Here is a 22713-nt window from a genome sequence, read left to right on the forward strand (position 1 = left end):
CTGTTGTATATGTTCCCCTCTAAGACCTTTTTTCTCTTTTCTGTTTGGATAATATATGAGTGTATTAAAATTAGTGACAATTCAGTTAATTCAATTTTCTAGTAATTAGTTGGAAATGTCCTGTAAGAGTTAAAGCTGGTTCTTCCTTTTTTTTTTTTTTTTTTTTTGACTGTCCCAAGGCTTTTTCATAGAGACACCTACTTATATTATAGTATTATCATAATAATCTTTTCTTCCCTTTCCATGCCATAAGGTTATGGATATACGTACAGTTATTTGACAGGAATACACTCCAGTGTCTGTTTTGTTTAATTGGTACTACTAACCTGCTTGTTACTGTGTTTTACCACAGGATGTGAGCGTGGGCAGTTTCGCTGTGGAAATGGTCGCTGTATTCCTGCAGATTGGAGGTGCGATGGGGCCAGAGACTGCTCCGATGATACAGATGAAGCTGGTTGTCGTAAGTGAAACAACTGTAGAGCAAATTTTGATAACATAAGAAATACCGAGTTCCCAAAGTGCTCCCAACTGTACCTGTGATACAAGAATGAACATTAGAGGGAGAGAGAGGTAGAGAAAAATCCTAGTTGTCTGAGATGACTACAGTCTGCTCGGTCCTGTGGAATCCTGAATATTGGGTGTGCATACCAATACCACCAGTATCACCCGGGCTCCAAATTTTAGAATCTTTGAAGCCCTAGACAATGAACTGTACTTACTGCACCTTAAGCAGAGAGTTGGATAGTTGTTTAGGGTGGTTATATTGTCCTCAGTGTGTGCAACTCTGACAAAAATTACATTCAGATGGGCTACAACATCCAGGCAAAAAGACTCTTTCAAGCTAAATATTAATATATATATATGCATATATATACATATATATATACATGCATATATATGTGTGTGTATATATATATATGTAAGTGAGGAAATTCCCCCCACAGTCTGTTTACACAAACTTGCCTGCATTTATGTTCTGGATGCTAGTGTTCTTTGAGCTCTCGTGGGCTGGTGTGGTCATCAGCCCACTTACAGGTTAGGCCAGTTTTTGTCCCATAGCTGATGTTGAATGCAAAAGACTAATTTATGTTGATTCTTTTCACACTGGATTGTTTCTTTGCTGCTTGACCCATATAATAATTGGAGGTCATTCACACAGCTTGGCAGACTGATTTGTTGCCTAGCATTTATTTAGCTCCAAAAATAAGTGCAATTCTTAATGAAGAATCCCCTTAAACTGGGGGGGGCGGGGGGGGAAGGAAAAAAAGAATAGTGTTGTCCCATAGTTTACTATTTCAGCTTAGTTCTGAGCTGCAGCTGGATAGAATTGGTTGCGCTTTGAACAAAGGGAGGATAAAATTTGTATTGACTTTGTGAAAGCTAACAGAAACCTGACATTTACTATATTTGTCATAGTTAAAAGCGTGATACTGAATTGTTCTCATTTTCATACATGTGATGAATTAGGAAGATGAAAATGAAACTTTACATTTTTTTTCAGTTAATTGTGCTTTTAAAAACAATGTCATAGTGTGCTATAGTTAGTGGGGCACAAGTGTTTAGGAAGATAGTTCTAAACTATTTAAAACTGGCCTATGGTTAAAATAATATTACAAGATTATCCTTTGGTACTCAAAACAGGAATCCAAAAAAATATACATGAAGTCGATTGTCTCTGATTGACTTTATCTAGTTACTTTACCTCTAATATTATGTTGTACGTCTCAATACTAAATGTACGAAGTGATTTCATTTTCTGCCCTGAAACCTTTTGTGTGCATTGATACTTCTGCTTACATTTCATTCCGGGAGCACAAAGTGTTTCTAGATGACTTTGAAGCATAGCAAAAACATGATCCCATGAAAAAAGATCATTAAGACCAGTGTCCTGTCTACTGGACTGTTTTGTGCCAGTGATTCTTCCCAGGAGTATTAACTAGGGGTGGAGCAAGTAAGCTGTAATACAGTTTCAAGCATTTATTTTGACCTTCCTCTCTAATGGCTCCCTGTCGTTTGGCTATTGAAAAATACAGAGTGAAGCTGGGACAGCAGCATTCAGGTTCTGAATGACCCTCACTTTTGCCTTATGAATTCATGTAGAAGAATTCATGAGCTTATTTTTGAAAGATCTTCCTACCAGGAATAGAGCAGCTGGGGTGGAATGAGGGAAACCGAATGGATTTCTGTGAGCCTAGGGAAGCTAGCATTACTCCATATAGAAGTGCAGAAAAAGAGGCTCTGGCAGAGGACAGTTCAGAGCCCCAAGCTTTTGCTGTGGTCTGCCTTTCTCCATGGGAGGATGCAAAACTGAAGATCCATACAAAGGAGTTCACTAAAACTAAAGTTTAGCTAAGTTCACTAAAACTTGAGCATCCTTGTGCTGTGCCCCCTCCCTGATCCGTTCCTTTTCTTTGATTTGTAGTTGTATTTCTTTGGTTTGTTCATATATTTAGTGGAAGTTAAAATCTTAAAACCTTAAGTCTTTCTATTTATTTAATATTTTTATTTGAAAGTGCTTTCCCACATGTTTGTGAAATGACTTCTTTATTCTTTGCTTACTTAGCACAACCTACCTGTGAGGGAAATCAATTCCAGTGTCAGACTGATGGTGAATGTATCCCACACTCCTGGGTATGCGATGATGAAGAAGATTGTGAAGATGGTTCAGATGAGCATCAACAGTGTCGTAAGTATTTAATATCTAATGTTATACCAACTTCATGAAGTAAGAGATCATTAACATAACATAGTGATAAAATACAGTAACAAACCTCCTTTAAATGCAGCTTTTACCAGAAGAGTCTCTCCAAAGTAATTTTAGATATTATATATGCAGATAGGACAAATTTGCTGTATTTTATCAAAGAGGCATCTCAAAATCTTTAAATCTGAAAATTACTGATGTTTTAGTTAATTAAGAATAAGAGAAATAGGAAGATAATACAGTGCATTCTAATTCTGTGGCTGATACAGAATTTAGCAGTTAAAAAAATGGTGAAATCTACATAATACCCTGATACCTAAACACTGTCACAGCAAAAGCTGCTTCAGACATTGCATAACATAATTCATACTAGCATCTCAGAATTAAAAACAAAACAAAACAAAAAACAACCTTCATTTTTTTGTAGAAGTTTTACATATATGCATAAAAAAGGAGTTATCAAGCAGTTAAGTATTTTTAAAGATTCTTGTATCATGTTCAGAGATGCTATTTAATGATGCTACTATTGAAAATGACCAGAGCAGTTCTTTCTCATACTAGATGTACAAGAAGTGAATATTCCTCCCTCGTAATGGATGGGAAGAATACTAAAAGTCCTGGTATGGGATGAAAGTTTGGTCTTCCATTATTTGGACAGCATCATCTTTGGACATTGTTCCTATTACTACTTCATTTAATGTGCTACACTGGTAGCAATTCAAACATAATTAATACACGAAGTGTTTAATGTTCTCCATGTATTTTAGCAGCCTTACTGCCATTGCTGTGGGCTTTTCTCTTTTTGGTATTGGTAATAAGATACATATTGATTATAAATAATAATAAAATACGATACTCTGATTTTTGAATTTAGTAACTAAACAGTTTAAGGGCTGCATGTGGTTATTTATGTGCCAAGGTAATGAACAGTGAACTGGGATGACTGTCGCACCAAATTATGTTCTCCGCTGCATTGTGGCGTGAAGAAGGAAGAGCAAGTTGTTGTGGTGTTTTTTTGCTGCTACTTCCAGTAATAGAAGTTCCTTCTAATGTGTGATTAGATTCATTTTTCCCGTTTGGTTCTCTGTGTAATTTTTGGATAATTTCTTTAAATTGCCTGAACAGATCAGGAGATGTTCAGTAACTCCCTTGATTAAAGGTTCACAGGTTTGGGTTGGAAGAATTTTTCTCACAGTTTAGGTGCATGCTTGTCGATCTCGGTATGTGTTCCCGCTCAGGATGGAAAAGTTGGAACTAAGGTGAACTGCATTTTGTTTCCCTCTTCCTCTGGGCAGGTGTCAGCACAACTGCTAGTTGTGCGTTAACTAACGAATCTGTAAATAAAAATGCAAAACGGTCAACAGCTCTAGGTTAACTTTTGAACTGGGTCAGTTCAAAACACTGTTCTCCATGTACTCGTTAATTGTGAATATTTTGAAAAGTTTCTGTCCGTAATTACACAGCAGAACTGTGCTGTTGCTGCTATTTTTGAGCCATCTCCTCGTATGGGACTTCTTATCTCTGTGCTTGGGAATGATAGAGGAGCTTTTATTTTTTGAAACTTCCAAAATCTTCCCTGAGAGCCAGCTGGCCAACAGATCTGCAAGTCACAAATGCAGAATTGCAAAAATACCTGTTCTACTTTGCTGTATTGATTTTTTTTTTTATGTTTATTTTTTCTGACACGAGTATCTGAGCTTGCTTTGGGAACACTGCTGAAAGGAGAAAGAATAGAGACCCCAGTAAAGCAGCAGACCATATGCCAGCATATAGATTGGGGTGATGTGGAGACATAACATGAGTTTGGAAGGAACAAAACTGCGAATGGCAGAAGGGAAGTAAAGTTAGCAGTGATTTTACCATTCAGTTATATCTTCATAGACTCAATTAATTTGCCTAAGAGGAAATGAGAGTATAATTTAGCTGAACTAGAATCAAAGTAGGAGTATACAGTTTTATGTGGTTGCTTTTCACTGACATAGTTATCTTGAGAAGAGACATAATCATTCTCAGCCCACTGTTAGTTACCTGACTGTTGAGGTCCTGGCTGTATTATAGGGAAGTGCCTTACCTCCAGCTCTGCACTGTTTACATGGTGGCAATATAGATGATTTCTTGTTCATATTCATTATGCTTGGGTAGTTCACCAAATAACTGACAGGCACTGACAGATATTGACCCAGTAAACAAAATAACAGAGAATAACTTGACACAATGAGAACTAGTAGTTTTAATCTTTTAGGCAGAACAATTAAAAGGAGGTAATTTGTAACCTAGAGGTCCACCCTGCTATTGGAATGAAGCAGTAACCATGCAGGCTACAGAAGGCCTCACAGAGTTAAGTTATTTGCTATCTACTTGTCAAGCATTTTTAAGTCTACCTGCACATGCAAAAGTAAAGGAGGGGGGAAAAGTCCTATGCTTGTATTTGTGAGAAGGATGGAGTAATTAAGAAAGGAAGAAGGAAAGTAGTTTTCTACATTAAAAACTCCTGGTTGAAGGAAAAAAACTCATGAATGCCTGTTTCTTGCAGCGGGGAGGACGTGCTCAAGTCAGCAGTTCACGTGTTCAAATGGACAATGTATCCCGAGTGCGTACAGGTGTGATCGAGTAAAGGACTGCACTGATGGAACAGATGAAAGAGACTGCCGTGAGTCTTACCCCTTAGCACTATATCTAGTTTCATCTCATCTCTCTGTGGCATTTTAATCAATTTGTAAGATTAAAGGGCTTGTTGATGGACAGGATGCCCACAATATGCTTCTTGTTACGAGAGTTTCATTGCAAATTCTTTTGTGTATTAGAGCTGATATTCTGATACAGGTTCATTATTGCAGAACTCAAATGCAAACCACTACCATAGGGTCAAGACTTCTTGTTTGTCATTGTCCAAAAAATAATAAATATTGCATGGGAGAAAAACAGCCATGTTTAAATGGCTTAAAGCCTTAGGAGACTCAGAGCTAATTTTGCTTTTTTTTTTTTTTTTTGTTTTCTGTTTGTATACCCTTTACTGAAATCAGTGGTATAGCTATAACCTGTACAGAAAAGCAGATTTTGATCCCAAATAATTTATTTCAGTGACTTAACCCTTTGAAAAGCATTTGTTTTCAGAAACTGTATTTTCTCCTGTAAACGAAGCAGCATTGGGTTGTACTGCACTCAGAAAAGCTGTTTATATTGTGCCAATAAAACAAAGATGGACAAGTATTTTTTTTCCAGTCTAACTTCCACAGAGTTGAGGCTGCCTGACTGTCTGGCTACAGCCTCCCTAGATCCTAGCCTAGATTGAGTACTGATGAAGAAGACAACTGGGCACAGAATCAAGGTTATATTTTTCAGAGATGCTTTTGCCTAATAGCTATGCAAGAGTGTGTGTAACAGCATGTCTATTCATTGTTGATATTGAGGAAAATCTTCACGTCATTTGTATCAGCTGTTAGAACTTAGTATGCCTCTGAGAAAAAGGCCAAACTCTAAACTTTGATCAGAAGCAGATTGGAAGCAGACTGGGGGGGGGGGGGGAATAGAGGTTAGCATGATAAAGAATAGATAAAGAAGCAAGAAACGAGTTGTTGTTAATGGTTCTACTTGGAGAAAAATGGGCATATGTGCATGCTATGTAAAGGAAAACTGGTATATTACATGGTTAGCGAACTGCTAATGCATTTTATCCCTGATTCAAAAGTGGCTAAAAATGTGTGCTCTTTAAAGTGAAAGGTGATTTAGAACTAAATGATACTTTGGAATAAAAGGTTGCTGAGACAGCCAGCTTGGAACTTTTCCATTAGACAGACCCACAGCCAATTTTTAAGTCACCAAAACAAATGGCTAAATGCCAAGATACAAAGTACCCCATATAATTGCTGGAAGAATATCTTCTGTATCTTGGCATTTATCTGTTAAATATCAGAGACAAAGAGATTTATAACTTCATTTAGCAAACGTATTACACATGAAAAAAAATCTTGAAGATATTTGTTTGAAAAATGCATTTTCTATGAATTGAAAAAGGGGAACTGCTCAGCACCTCTGAAAAGTCTGTAAGTAGTCTGTGAATAAGGTATGAAAAAGCCAAATGAAATGAAGTGATTATTATAAAGCAGTAAATCTGTGACAGACTGGGAGAGGAGTCCTAAAAACAATGCCAGAATTCTTTCTTTGGATTAGAAGTCACATTAACACGTGAAAATTGAACTGCACATTTTATTTCATGCATAACATTCTCAGGTAAATAATTAAAAAGGCAGTTTGGAAATGAGTCTCTAGATACCTTAACAGTGGTGCTCTGCTGCTGTGTGCTCCAGTCACTGCAGAATCAGACAGTAGGCCCCGTGACTGTTGTGAAGGCAGAATATTTAGCCCCAGGGAGAGGAACTGCCTCGTATCAGTCAGCAGCCACTACTCTGTTTTATTAGAATATGTGTTGACAGTCTCTCTAAGACAGAAGAATGACTATGACTTGGAACATTAAAAGTCACAGTGTTGGACTAGTCTAGAGAAATGTGATGGTGCTGAAGACAGGTAAGTCAGGAAGACTGAAATGACAAGACCTATCTTTGCAAGGCCTGACACTTTAAACAGAAGCCGTAAGACAAAAATGAATTGTTTGGTAACTTTATTAGCTATAGAATAGGAATTAGTTTAAGTATTAGATTTTACTGTTTTAAAGCAGACTTTTCAGGAGTTGCTTTGAATATTATTTTTTCCTACTGTTACTATCCATTTCCCTTTCTACCCTATTTGATATAAACAAATAGAAGTATCACTGTTTTGCTCTCTTCCTTTACCACTATTTTTCCCTTATCACATGATTTAATAAATAAAAATGAAACATCCAGGAACTATGGAAGAAAAAGAGCTATTTAAAATTGATCCTATTATTTTACGGAGAATCACAGAATGCAAACTTAAATGTACATCTGTTTACTTATGCCTTGCACTCACTGATCTTTCTGGAAACAAATTTAAATTGTAAAGAAGATAAAGTTTTATTGCTGAATAAGTTACATTATTTAAGAAACTAGTCAATTGCAAAATGTCACCAATATGAAGTAACTCAACAATTAAACAAGTAATAAAACAGAACAAGGGGATTCAGCACCTTAGTCCATTTTACTGCTAATGGGATTAACAGGAAGGGAAAACTACCCATGCAGAGGCTATGATAAACATCAGAACAATGTTTCAGCTATGGGTCATGTAATTAGTGCATTGAAGTTGTTTCAATTTCATAAAATGATTTTTTTTTTTTAATTTCCATTTAATATGCATATCAGGTTTTTCTAGCTGTCTTAGTAGTCAGCAGCTAGCAAATACTTCTATTTTAAAACTTCAGCAATGCAGAATGAAGTGACAGGCAATTTAGGGTCACAAATACTTCTTTGTAGTAAGCTGCCAATACTGGCATCACTTTACTGTATTATATACTTCATTTCCTTCAATTAAAGGTAGAATTTTCTCTTATGCCTCAGCTTTGCAGTTGAAAAATGAAAATCCCAGCCATATCCAATTTTGGTCTGCTGTGACTGACAGCATACAGCTCTGAATTCACTTCCTGAATACAGCTTTGGTGGCTGAGCACTGTGCTGAGCCCAGGAGGGAGAAAGGGGAAGTTTTTTAGTGATGTATTTGTTGAAGTTGATGGGCTGAGTGCTGGGCCAGAAGCTCTAGATTTTCACTTCCAATTTGGATGTTGAGTTGCTGCCATGGGTCAATTGCCTAACCTGTTAATTCCTGCCTCTTGTTTCCTGCACTCTGTAGCTGTTGTGGTCAGGAAGTGGGCAGTCAGGTCTGGGATGGATTTGCAGAGATGAGGGTGAAGGTGAACAAAGATCAAGAACTGAAGAGATCATAAGGGATGTAGTCCAAACAGGAAGAAAAGGGCTGTGGTCAGAGGCTAATGTTCTTAAAGTTGGACAAATTGTCTATAACAGCTCCAGGATAAGGCAAAAATTCAGTCTGAAGGAAATGTCTGCATCAGGGAGAGTTTGAGTAAGGGAAGAAGCAAAACTGAAGCAAGGTAAGAAGGAAGCAAAAGGTTATAGTGGCAGGGATCAAAATCAGGAATTAAGGCCAGGGACAAGGCTTTGGTTGGTCTGCCAGCCCTCAAAGCATCACTGCTATGAACTCTGCCTGATACTATGTGGCTTAAAGGAATCTGGGGCTAGGTCATTCTCCTAGTGTCTGTTAGCTCTCTGGGCAGTGATATGCCCCCTGTGAGATGGTGACTCATGGCAGTGAGTCAAAGAGTTTTAATTAGTTTAATTTTGTAAAATGTTTGGAAGTTTTGCTGTGATTTAAAAAAAAAAAAAAAAAAGACACCTGAAAGTAGGAAACTGCCCTTTTATTTTCTTTTGTTTTGTTTTATCCTTCTTGGAACATAGATTGGATTTACAGAACATAGATTCGATTTACAGAAGGTTGTACTTCCCATATACCTCCTACATTTCTGTGACAGAGATGGGTGTCTGCTGAATCCAATACCAATTGCAGCCATTTCCTGTTACTGTTTTTGCATGGATGTATTTCCAGCTTGCAGAACAAAAGTGTTAGGCGGAGAGCAAAGTAATAGAGTTTTGCAATTCCTGTGACATGGCTTTCAAGCATCTTCCACGTGCCATTTAAAAGTGTTTGCAACTGTTGCCCCTGACCAGGTTGTGGGTTACAAGGAGCAAGGTCTCTCATCTGTCATTTGTGCTGGCATCTACTAGTTGATCATATTTTGCACTGAAGTGCTGGCATATTACAGGGAGAGACTTCAGAGAAGTATTTTGGCTAAGAAAATGAGATGCTTCAGAAGAAGAGGAGAGAGAGAAGATATCACATTCTGCCTGCACACTGGAATGAATGTAGTTGGGTTTCTTCCTGTTTCCACAAAGCTTGTATTATCTTCTAGGAATGGAGGTCTCAGGGAAAAGATCTCCTCTTTTCAGTCTTCTTTAATAAGCCACAGGTTCTTGGAAGGAGAAGACAAATGAAACTGTGTTCACATGAAATGGAGGCTCTTCACAATTAAGGCACAGTGAAAGAAAACGCTGTATTTTCCTGTCAGTACCTTCACTTTTCATCCTAACCCCATCTTTAGTCTCATGCTGCAGTCTCTTTTCCACTCTCCACTCTTGTACAGCTGTATTCTGACTTCTGTAGATGCAAACTACCTACCTTGTCCTTCTTTTAACTGAGAACCTTATCCATCCTTTTCAACTCTTTCTAATGCACCTGTCAAAAAAAGCTATGTGTCAGGGTCCCTGGAAGAGAACCCTTCCTTTGACTTTTTTTTGTAGTTCCAGGTCATGCACAGAGGTCTGACACTTTTTCTGTGTGTACCCTAAAGCAGAGACAGTATGACTAGCTTCTCTGATGAGTATCACTTCTTGTATAGCTTACATTTTTTTTTTTTAATTTGATACCCAAATATACTGCTTTGGGATGAGGTGCCCATAGAGAAATCTTACTTTTTAAAAAAAGTCAAATAAAACTACAAAATGTTTATTTTGCAAGCCCAAAATGCAGTGAATAATATAAGAACTTTTCACCTCAATTCAAAATGTCACAATACGCGCTTTCAAGATTTTCTTTGCTGGAGGGCTTATCATTACACTAGATTGTAAAAGTATTCCAGTTTAGGGCGCTCTTTCCCCTTCTAACTCCCTCTGCTAAGGTCCAGATTCTTTTCAGAATTTTCCTTTTAGTGATATGGAGTAGAAAACTCAGCTCACTAACATTTTCTTAATTTTGGAAAGACAGATTTTCTCAAGTCTTCTTCACTAGCACCTTTAAGGAACAGGCAACTTTCCCATTCTGGGCTCCCCCAGTACAAGAGAGACAAGGGAATGTTTAGGGCACGTGTTGACATTGTCCGTGCAAGGTGTTGGAATGGAAGCTCAGGGAACTAGCAACAGAAGGCCACAGGTAGGAATGCAGCAGCTACCTTTCTTGGATTAGCCACTTGCTGTCCCTACCTGCCAGTTGCTGATTTATATTAAGTGTGGTAAAAGCGAACAAAATGGAATTGAATCTATCAGGGATGCAGTTGGGTTAGACTTGTTCTAGTGGACATCAACACAGCTGTTTATGTTCTCACATTAAGAACAACACGTAAAATCATGTAAGCCTCAACCATAGGTGACTGAAGTTTAGTGGGAGTGTGATGATATGTAGCAGAAGTGAGCAAAACAGTTTGGGACTGCCTGGAAAAATTAGAGCTTTTCTGAGTCATACAGAAGTAACTTAAGATCCATGTTTTGAATTTCAAGAGTATGAATTCAAACATCCCTAAGCGAGAGCCTGCTCTGTCTACAGTATTCATATTTATGGAGGTAAAATGGAATAAGAATTCAAACTGAAAAACTAAAAGGTGTAAAATGAAATTTGATTATTCTTTTTCTTGAGTTCATTTATCTTGCTATATTATCTCTCCACATAGAGGAAAATGTTTAATAAATCCCACTTCTAAAAATAGCAATTATTTGCTTTTACCAGTTGTCTGAAATAAGCAACTTTTGACTATGTAGCAATATCCTCTCCTACTCAGCATTAGTACTGCAAGTGCTTAATTGGTCGGGTAGTTCCATTGAACTCACCATTCATATGTATAAATATTTTCAGAATTGATTTAAAGTTCTCTGAAATAATCCAATGGATTGTAGGCCATCTACTTAAGTACAGCATCCAGAAAATTAAAACATAAGTTCGATAGATTTGTGTTTGTTTTGGGAAGGGGAAAATGAGTAATAAAAAACAATGATCCCAAAGTGGATCACGGACTTCAGAGTTTAACATCCTTGGCTTAAAATTGTGAAGTCTTTGGATGTGAGAGCTTGCAAAATTCTAAGAGGATCTAGGGACTGTAAACTTCAGGAACTTCTTTTCTACCTAAACACTTTAGTTAAAATTAATAAAGTATAAAACTGAAATACTAGAAAATAAAAAATGTTCACTGCTTGTTCTCCTTTCATATTGCATCATCTTCTGTCATATTATAAACTCTTTGGATTGTGAATAGTTTTGAACTGCATGAGGGCATCTGATTTTTCCCTAATTTTTTTGTAAGGATTTTTAGTAACTACATAGAGGATATTGTTAAATAGCTGTTAGAGGAGACATATATTAGATAAATGGGTTGTTTTTCAGTTGTAGTAGTATAGCAAGTTGTATATTCCTGGTTTATTTTCCAATAAATCAAGATAATCCAGTGGATATCTGGATATGTATGACTCATAGTCTGTAGTCCAATACCTATGCTAATACCAAGAGATTTCTTATTGTAGGCTACCCAAGATGTGAGCAGTTATCCTGTGCAAATGGAGCATGTTTTAATGCAAGCCAGCGATGTGATGGCAAAGTTGATTGCAGAGATTCTTCTGATGAAACAAACTGCAGTAAGTACCACATGCAGAGAGATCCCAAACAAATTAACTTTAAAAGATGGTTGATAAAGTACAAGATTTGTGATTTTCTGACAGATGTCCTGTATGTTTTTCTGTGCTAAAATCTCTTTCAGCACATGGATGTACCAGTATGCAGTTTCAGTGTGCTAATGGAGAATGTATCCCACGAGCCTTTATCTGTGACCATGATGATGACTGTGGAGACAGGAGTGATGAAAATTCTTGCAGTATGAGGGTTTTTTTTTTGCCTTTTTTTTTTTTTGTCTTCTTCTCTTTCTTTAAATTCTTTACTAAGAAGTGGTTCAAGTGCACAGCACGTAACAAAAACTAGATTGCTTGGCTATCTGGCCATAAGAAGCTAGTCACCATTCTACATAGTATTATTTTTTTTTGCAGTAGCGGTGCTGCTTCAATGAACTTTTTTCCAGACTGACTTTGCTGCATAAGCACCTTACTAAGCAGTAACTATTTGAATGTGCTGGATTCAGTGACAGCTTGCTTCTTGATGTTCTTGTCATTTTGTTCAGTTTAATATGGTCCAAAGGTAAATATTTTTTTTTGGTCCCCAAATTGGTTTGGTTCCTTTTTTTGCATTTTTATTTTCTGTTCATGTCAGGTTTTAAATTCACAGTTCTCTTTCTGGAAATTTCTTGCTTATTCCATTCGTCATGCTCAGGTATTCCAGGGTATTGCATCTCCAACCAACATCATCAATACAAAGCTGTCACTTACAGAGGTCCCCCATTGATGATGGGATCTGAGTTAATTTTATCTCGTGTATTGTTGGAAGGCCATATGTTGCCATTTAGTTTCTCTATCCTAACAAGGACCTAATGTCAGCATGACTTCTTTCCCCTAGGATATTTCTCTGTCATCTCTTTGGCAATGTCTGTCCTTTGGAGGACCCATAAATGTTTATGAATTCTTACCAGGGAATGCTTAACAACCATGGAGGGCTTATACAGTACTGGACATGAATGTTGTTTGAGTTTTTTACTCTCTTTCTCTGAGTACAAGGCATACAAGTATCTTTACCCCTGATACCTTGAGTATCATCTTGTTATGTCCACCTTCAAGAATCTTGGTAATAATGTCTAGTACATCTAGTTGCAGAATTAGTTGAGAAATTTAGCCTATCTTCTCATTTCTGTAATAAAAACCACCAGTGTTATTTTAAAATAAAATTCATACCTGAAACCATAGCAAAACAACACTGTTTACGATATACATGAGATATGGAACTAGCTCAGTTTTACAGGAGAGATTATAAATGATTATTCATCTACCAGACCAAAGTAGTATTTTGAGCATTTTGTAATTTAGAGTACATGGATTTACTGGTGTTCCTTTCCTTAGCTTATGCAACTTGCAGAGGCAATTTCTTCACTTGTCCAAGTGGCCGCTGCATTCATCAGAGCTGGATATGTGATGGAGATGATGATTGTGAAGATAATGAAGATGAAAGAGGATGTGGTATGTATTAATGCTAATTTCTAGTGATGATGTTTTTGGAAGAAGTCCTCATTAAGCTAATTCTGTGGAATATTGACCAATCAAGATGTTTTTAGATTGTTTTCATTCTGTGAAAACCATCAAATTCCATCTTTACCATCTCTTTTTTTTTTTAATTTATGCAGTACTTAGTATATTGTAGTGTATATGATAATTATTGCTGTGATATTAAGTATGCTGCAAACTAAGTTTATCATATAGCAACAGCAGCTTATTCTTGCTTGACTTTTGAAGTCAGTGTTCTTTTGTTGATTTCTGTAGGCAGAAGGTAAGTCTTAGTCTTCACTGAAAGTGATAATTCTCACTGTTGTAAGTAAAATGAGCTTTTCAAGAATTACTTTTTTTTTTTTCATGAACTTTCTAGGAATAGTTACTTTGTAATAGAAGAAGAGCTGAATTGTTTGATTCTTCCTTCTGTATGCAAACTATTCAGATTTTACCTTCAAAAAATCATTATAGGCATGTACATGTAATCAGAATTTTTTCCAGTATTCTGTTTGCAGGGTGTTCTTTTTTTTCTTTTCCTGGGAAAATTTTTAGGTTATCCATTAGAGAGACATAAAGCTTCTATTAACCGAAAAAAAATAAAACAATAAAAAAAAAAAGCTTGATAATGAGAATAACTCAGTTCCTGCCAAGATCTGTCATGCAAGAAACAGAAATTTGAATGAATAAAAGCGTGTTTTTTTTTTATCTTTCATTGGCCTTTTCTATGATAAGTGTTCTCCACTTCATTTAAATAGCCTTTATATGTTTTTAGACCACAAAACCGTGTTTCCATTTCTGGGGTACCAGTTACTCTAAAACTAAATTCTTTTACTTTTTCTAAACACCACCAAAATGAAAAGAATTAATATGTCTGCACAAGTATTGTTTGCATTGTAGTTTGAAGGTACAAGAAAGAGCATGACAAGGAAGTATAGATGATACCTCTTTTATAGTCTTTCCCAGCTGTGTGCAGGAATCAGAAACTGAATAATGAATAATTGAGATGCTTTGGGAAGGTTTTAGGGAAGAAACTTCAAGCATTATTTGAAACCTTTTCCTCAATTAGGCCTGTTTCTCTTCTCCACAGAAAGTGGTCATCATGAATGCTACCCAGGAGAGTGGGCCTGCCCTGGGTCAGGGCATTGCATTCCAATTGGGAAAGTGTGTGATGGAGCTGCAGACTGCCCTGGAGGAGAAGATGAAACTAACATCACTGCAGGCAGACATTGTAGTATGTATTAGAATCAAAAGCATATGTAGAACAGCAGAAATGTCTGTATTGGTATCTTTTTACATTTACCTTTTATCTGCTAAAGAAAGCAGAAGTTTTGGAACCTTGCTATTTTATTGGTACTGTTTTGTTTGAATGGTCTGAAAAAGGCATACATGTTGTGAACAAACCACTCCTTTCATAAATCTGTGCATGAAGTTTCACAGATGAGGATTTTAATTCCCTCTATATATCCTAAAATGTACTCTGGAAGGCTTGGAAAGGTGTGCTGTATGCCTTTTTAATTTAAGTATTTGTGTTTTTCTGTAAGCAAAAAGGAATGCTGAGTACTGTTTGGAACACAGGACTGAATCACTGTATTGTATGCCGTGGCTAAGTCCCTTAGATTAGAGTTTTCAAAAATGTCTTTTCACCTGGGATATCTGGTTCATCAGTTGGTGGTGTACTGTATGTTCTCTGTTGGAAGCAACGAACATGCATAATTCCTATTGACTTCACTCTTAGGAACATTGGTTCACTCTGAGAATCAGGACCAGGATATTTTACATTTTCAATTTTTAGGAAAAGGAAAATTTCTATTAATGAAACTGTGCCATTTGGGATAGGAAGACAGGAAAAAATAACAGGAATTTAAAACTTATCATAAGAGCACCTCGTGCTTTGCTAAATGATGTAGTTGTGACATCAGCTGTGGGCTGCAAAATTAATTGTTTAACAAAAAGCGTTAAGAGAATGAAGAAGGAAAGGAAGTAGGAGGAAGTCAGCAAGTGCTCTACAGTTTTAATTTGGTCACCTGTCATGGAACTGTTCATTAGTTATTAGTACAAAGAAAAGGAAGAGGGATAAAGGTAAAAAGAACAAAGACAGGAGAAAAAGATGTGTTTTTCCATGGACACAGTCCATCCAGTATATTCCAATGTATTGGAGTAGTAGGCATATTCTTAATATAATGAAATAGGTTATTTTTTCAGCATAAAACAGTAAATTATGAGGTTATGTGCCAATAGATGGAGCTCAAGGAGGCGTTGTTCATGAGTAGGTTTTGTGGAACCAGAGAAAGGTCTGGTGTGTTACAGATGGCTTCCTCTGTGCATCTGTTCACATGACATTCTTATTAGTGGTGTCTCTTAGAATATTAGTTCTTCTCCTTTAACTCTATTCTCAAACTCTATTATAAACATTAGCCTACCTTTCATTTCCTTGCCTGCATGTGTGTGACCATTTGGGATTTTTGTGGAACTTCAGACATCATTTCATGTGCATGTTTGTTCTAAGAAACTGTTCCTGAAATTGTAGATTCATCATTGAAAAGGCTATAGCGTTTTGACTGTCAAGTGAGGGATAGCTGTTTTGCCAGTAATAGCTATACTTGTGTTTCTGAACTATTTCATTTCCTTTTTAGACATATCACACTGTGCTGCTCTGAGTTGCCAGTATCGCTGTCATTCCTCTCCTTCGGGAGGGATGTGTTACTGCCCTGCAGGATATACCATAAGTAGCAATGACAGTCGTACTTGTATTGGTAAGTGAAATACAGTGATTGAGATATCTGGTACCTTCTCACAGCTCATGGGGAAAGTGGATGCTGGGAAGCTGAGTTCCAAGTGGATGGTTGTACTGGCAAATAGAGAGTCTCTAAAGTCAGCAAAAGAATAACTATCTAAATAGTACAACAGTTACATGGTGACACAGAAAAAAAACAAGCAGATATCATAAAGAAGAATTCAATAAGACTATTAAAGACATAGTGAGAGCATGATCATGTTTAAGATGATTTATTCTTGGATGGTGCTTTCGTTATCAAATTGTGTTAGAGGTCTTTTAGTGATTAGATGAGTGGAATATGTTTCTGCTTCAGAGGTGTGTTGTGCTGTATGGCTGGAGAATCGGGTAATGATGTTGAACTGTTCAGGACTTTTTGAAAGTGGATGGATGTGAAGACAGTAGAACATTTGTAGTTCAGAATGAAAATAGGGCTCTGTATTTGCACTATGGAGTAGCTGTATCTTCTATGACATATCAGTATAGACGTTATTTACATGAAAATGAATTTTTGCAAGACTGTAAAGGTAAGTGAGGTATTTTTCTGCTTGATTTCTATTCTTTATCTGCCATACATTAGGAGCACAAACTGTTGGTGGTATAAATGATTTATCTCAGTAATTGGATATATAGTAACTTCAGAATTATGATATTTAGCACTGCCTGATGACATATATTTACCCAGATTCTTTTATCAGCTTTCAACCCAAGCTGTGGTGCTTGTGCTATTACAAGTATTCCAGGTGCTCCATCTTTCATGAGATTTCTATATTGTCAAGAATATTGGGTAGCCTGGGGCTGTATGAGCTGCAGTGGCAGCATGGTTGCTCTTAATAGAAAGGAGGAGTCAATGCACTGACTCCAGGCACAAAATTGTTCTTCCAGTCTTATGTGGGAAATACAGGAAGGACACATTTGCAAACCTGGTGCAGTTTAAGTGAGTCTTTTGTTATTCTCCTTGACTACCTTGTAAACCTAGCTGTTTGATTCTGTCTTGGAAATTCAGATCAATGTGTTTCGGTTTGCAGAGATGAACTAAATACGTTTGTATTACTGGTTTACAGGCAGAAGAATTAAGCCATAGTATTAGCAAAGTGTATCTTCTCTTCGTTTGCTTCTGTCTCACTGTATACTTATGATTTTTAACATGCATGGAAGCTGGAAAGCTACTGACAACGTTTTTTCAGTACCAAAATGTACTATCTAGGAAATACTTCATTTTTACTTATGTGTCAGCACATATTTAAAAACAGAAATTTCAGCGTGAATAATATTTGAGATTTCATTTTCTCCATTTTTGGCTTAACAAAAGAATTGTCAATTTCCAGCAATGTAGCATACTGGTAACACTGAGTTTTCAAGTGAAGGAGGTCAGGCTTTTAATGTTACAAAATCATGTGTTAAGTAGTGTTAAAAATCTCCTGGGCTTTAAATAATGACAGATATCATGAGACATCAGACAATGCTCAGACCTGATTTTTTTAATTCTTTTTTTTTTTCAAGACATAATTATAAAAAATCATGTTTTTATAAGAAGGTTAGGCAGATACTTCATAGTTTTCAAAGTAAAAGGTTTTGCAGCAACCCTGGAAATTACTTTTAGAGCATGTCTGTGAGAACTTGCTGAGTTGTCCTTGTTGCAAACTCTACTTATATAGTATTTTGCATGCCAAAGTGAACTTCTTTCCTTGTACTTTTTGCTGTCTGGTTGTGGTGTGCAGCCAGCTTTTAATTGGAAACCAGACACCTGTGTTAGCATGGTACCAAGTCTGAGCTAGTAAATGCTGCCTTTTAGCAGGGCTTGTGTGCTGATTTCACGCCAGTGGCCAAGTAAACTCCACAATACCGTTCTTTCATTCCACCTCCTCAAACGAAGAAGGAGAGAAAATATGATTAAATTGAAAAAAAAAAAAAAAAAAAGGTGGTGGTGGTGAAAAAAAGATAATTTAATCAAAGGGAAAAGAGAAAAAAAATAAGCAAAGGCTGAACAGAAGCAAGGAGAGAGAAAACAATTATTCTCTGCTTCCCATCAGCAAGCAATGCTTGGCCACATCTTGGGAATCAGGGCCTCAGTAAGCATAGTGGTTGTTTTGGAGGACAGACATTTTCATAACAAGAGCCCTTCCTTCTCCTACTTTTTTTTTTTTTTTTTTCCAGTTTTATGGCTGAGCGTGCCATCATAGGTATGGATTATCCCTTTGGTCGGCTCTGGTCGGCTGCCCTGGCTGTGTCCTCTCCCTGCTTCTTGCCCACCCCAGCCTGCTGGCCTTGGGGGGCTTGGAGCAAGTCTTGGTGCTGTGCCAGCGCTGCTGAGCAGTGGACATAACGTTGGGGTGATGTTGGTGCTGTTCTAGCGACAAGTGCAGAGCACAGCACTACGTGGGCTGCTGTGGGGAAAGTTAACTCCATCCGAGTCAGACCCAGTACAGCTTGTTAGCTTGACTCAATACCATGCTCAGGTTAAGATATGGCTCACCTTCAGAGAAATCCAGCCAGGTGTGCATGTGTGTATATGAAATGTACTTGCATCTAGTGCAGCAAGAATGCTGCATAGATAACTTACATGTTGTGGAAAGTAGACAAAAACATCCCTTCCAATCATTTTTCCTCTTCACCTAGCAGTTTTTTTTTTATTTTTTTTTATTTTTTTTAATTGGGTAGGTCACTGGGCAGCAAAAAACAGTTGTTCTCTTATCTAGAAGTAGAAAATTGAAGCATTTGTGAAAAAAAAAAAAAAAAGAAGACATACAAAACTTCTTTTCCCATGTCATCATTTTGCAAACATATAAAACAAGCAGAGAGGACAAACTTGAAGCTTCCCAAATGCAATGCCATTCCTTTTATACAAGTCCTTGTTTATAAATATACCTTGTTCACTTAACAGATTTTGATGACTGCAAAATGTGGGGTGTCTGTGACCAACTGTGTGAAGATCGTGTGGGACATCATCAGTGCCACTGTGTGGAAGGTTATTTCCTAGAGCATCATCGACACTGTAGGGCCAACACCTCAGGTTAGTGCAAGAAGTGCAAGAGTCTTTTGCTGTTGTTGGACTAATAAATAGAATTTAAAATGAGGCAGCTCACAAAACTATAACATACATCTTGAGGTTTTAAGGTCAGGACAGCATTCAGAACATCAGGAGAGGTCAACAAGAGACTGGCATGTATGTGCTGGCACCTGTACGCTGGTGGAGCTGGCCGCCTGAGCAGAGCTGCTTCTCCCCAGAACCATGGCTTCGGGGCCCCAGCCCTTATTCAGAATTCATGACCTCCCCAGATTTGGGAGATCCTTGCCAGAGCCATACTTAATAGATGAGTTCTTGTTCCTGTGGGAGGCGGTTTCCTGACCCAGGTTTCCTGACCCACTTGCTGTGTAACTCGGTGGGAGTGAAAAATCCTCCTTTTTTAGGAGGACTGTACCATGCAGGAAAATGTTTTTGCTGAATTGTGAGTTCAAACGCAACAATGCTTGCCTCACACAGAGTGTGGTTCCCCATCAACAGCAGGCAGCTCCTCCTGGTTGTTCACCTCCTGCTCTGTTCTGAAAGCAGACCCTGGGAAGCTCTTTTTCTGTGGAGATGTGAGAGCCTGCCAGGCTTTTGTGTGAGACAGGTGTTCCTGCCTGCAGGAATGGGAGTCCCTGGTTGGCATGGCTGATTAGTGGTCTTGCTTTTCTGAAAAGCATGAATTTCCCAGTTCCCTCCCCCTTCTTTCTTTGCAACTGCTGCAGAGCAGCCATCATTCTGCAATTTTCTAAATATGTCCTCAAAAAAGACAGAATTTTCGGAGCTAATGAAATTTGACTGTATTAAGATGTGCATATGCCAGCACAAGGAAAGATTATTCTGTTTTGAGGAAAGTTCTGTATCCTTCACAAGAAGCTTTCCATTCAAACTAGTGTGACTCTTAGGCCACTGAGTTGTTCTTGTGTTGATTTTCTATCATTATTGTGGAGTTCATACATGCTCTAAATTGGTTTCCTTGGATTCATTTTTACTGGGGAGGGTTCTCAGTGTAAGGTAAGATTTGGACTTAAATATATTCTTCACAGACATACATTAAACCTTTCAACAGACACCTACTTTGGAAATGAGCTTCCCTTCAAAGACTTACTGGAATCTCTCTTCTGCTGTAAGATACAGCAGAGATCTTCTGAGGAGATGAGGGAATAAAGAAGGTGGAAAGAGCAGTACAGAAAAAGCCTAAGGAACATGGTCTGCCTGCTAGTAAAGAATATCTGAATCCCGCTGGGCAGAAAAATCTTGAGAAAAAATATACTTTGATTAAAGGAGATAGGAGAGTTGAATCTTTAGGAGTTAAGATGCACAGAAGTTTTGTAAAAGTTTTTTTCTGGCAGAGCTTTAAACACGTATTGCTGCCTGGTTTGCATCAAGACTAGAAACTGAAGGCAAATCAAAGCAAATTTGTAGTCACATAGAACCATCTATCCAGGATGTATATATTCATGTATTATAGTGTCCCTTTGCAAACAGCTCAGTTGCAGCGTAGTCATTTATTTGTCACCCTTGCTTTCAGCTGGTGTTGCGTCAATTATTTTTTCCAATGGCCGGGATTTACTGATTGGAGATCTTCATGGAAGAAGTTTTCGTACTTTGGTGCAGTCACAGAATCGTGGTGTTGCAGTTGGAGTGGACTTTCACTTTTATTTGCACAGGATCTTTTGGACTGATACAGTGCAAGATAAGGTGGGTAGAAATTTCGAGAATAATAAATTTTTGTGTATGTGGAAGTAGAGAACAGCCAGAAGCTGAATGTGTTGATAGGCTTTCATTTTTGAGAGCACAAGCTGGCCGTATTTTTGTTTTCTAACAAAAAAGGTCCTTGAAATGTTTTATGTTAATGACTGCATTTTTCAAGCTATACTATTACATGTGACATATTTAACAAAGAATCCTATTATGTGGGAATGTCTTGAGCAACTTTTAATTTTATTTGTGATGGAGTCCAAAAAACTAATTAAGAGAAATAGTAGACATTCTTTCAAAACTGAATAATTTTTTCTTGGCAATTTTTTGGAACATGATCATTTAAAATGTAAAAACTGTGTGCCTTCCAAGATGATAAAAATCAAATTTCTTCATATACTTCAAATAGCACTGTAATTGAGCTTAGATAACAAATATTGACAGTATTTTGTGTAATAAGCCAATATTTTGTTACATTTTTTTTAAGAGGAAATATTTTAGCTTCAAGGTAGGGTATAACAGAGTAATTAAAAAAAAAAAAAAAACACACATACAAAAAAAACACACCAAAAAAAAACACAAAACAGTCTGGAGACCCTTGTGAAAGTTAGACATCACCCTTCTTCTTTCTTCTCCGTGCATAACTTAATGAAACAAAAAAAGTCCCAAATCAAATGGTGAAACTCCAGCATCTTCATCCCCGTGTTGGCTGCCATGCAGAGTAAAGAAGAATCCATGGCCTGCCTCCTGCTGACACCATGTATGCATCAGTTTGGTGTTGCTGTCATTATGAACCTACTTAGAGCTGAAAAGTAGCATTTTCACTACAGTGCCAATGTTACTTCTGTTGGAAAGCACACTGCATGGCTTTCAAGTAGGACAGGAAATGAGCACACAAATTTTTACTTGTTATCAGTTCTGGCATTTTTATTTTCACTGCTGGGAGTTCCTGTTACTGTGATTGCATTGATAGTAGCTGTGTTAAGTCAGGGTCAAATCTGAACTTTTATGAGACAGGAGATTTATCTTATGTCTGTAAAAGGTGCAAATACAAGGTAATATGTGTTTTTCCACTGCACACCCCATATGGCCAGGACTGCCTTTTTATCTGCCCCAATATTGTTCAATCTTAAGTAATTAATTAGGATTAATTAATCTAATTAAATCATAACTAGAGCACCCTGAAGCAAACAATGACATTAAGAATATTCTTGTATGATATGCATTTCTATTCTTAAATTATACTTAAATTCTAAGTATTGTTAGGGATTTATTTTATTTGTCTTTGTTTTTTCTTTTCAAAGATAAAGATGAACTAAAACAGCAACTTGCGGGTTATGTACATTGTCACCTTTATCTCATGTGGTGTACTGCCTTCTCACTTAATGCCCACAAGTTCTTGCATTAGCTAGGTTTCCAAAGAACACAATAGACAGTTAATGGTTTGCTCACTTATCGTTATTTGGACCTGAAGAATATTTCAAATTATACAACCATTTCAGCTGTTATTTTTTCTTGCATATATTTACTTGTGGTAATCTGTATTTTCATATAGATACATTTCAAACTTCATGCTGTTGTTCTGAGAAAGGGATAACGATTCCTAGTTTTTCATATTACCCAGTGTTAGAATCAC

General features: G+C 37.2%; 1 protein-coding gene across 1 annotated transcript in view; it reads left to right on the top strand.

Annotated features, from left to right (window-relative positions):
• LRP2 (LDL receptor related protein 2) overlaps nt 1-22713 on the top strand; it is a 116525-nt gene that overhangs the window by 17324 nt on the left and 76488 nt on the right. Inside the window, exons 2-11 of the mRNA XM_032190022.1 lie at nt 353-460; nt 2564-2686; nt 5238-5354; nt 11977-12087; nt 12210-12323; nt 13453-13569; nt 14684-14827; nt 16230-16349; nt 19254-19382; nt 20908-21077. Of these exons, the coding sequence (XP_032045913.1) occupies nt 353-460; nt 2564-2686; nt 5238-5354; nt 11977-12087; nt 12210-12323; nt 13453-13569; nt 14684-14827; nt 16230-16349; nt 19254-19382; nt 20908-21077 (1253 nt within the window). The remainder of the gene's footprint in view (nt 1-352; nt 461-2563; nt 2687-5237; nt 5355-11976; nt 12088-12209; nt 12324-13452; nt 13570-14683; nt 14828-16229; nt 16350-19253; nt 19383-20907; nt 21078-22713) is intronic.

Source organism: Aythya fuligula, chromosome 6 (genome assembly GCF_009819795.1).
Source record: "Aythya fuligula isolate bAytFul2 chromosome 6, bAytFul2.pri, whole genome shotgun sequence".
In the NCBI taxonomy this organism is placed as follows: Eukaryota; Metazoa; Chordata; class Aves; order Anseriformes; family Anatidae; genus Aythya; species Aythya fuligula.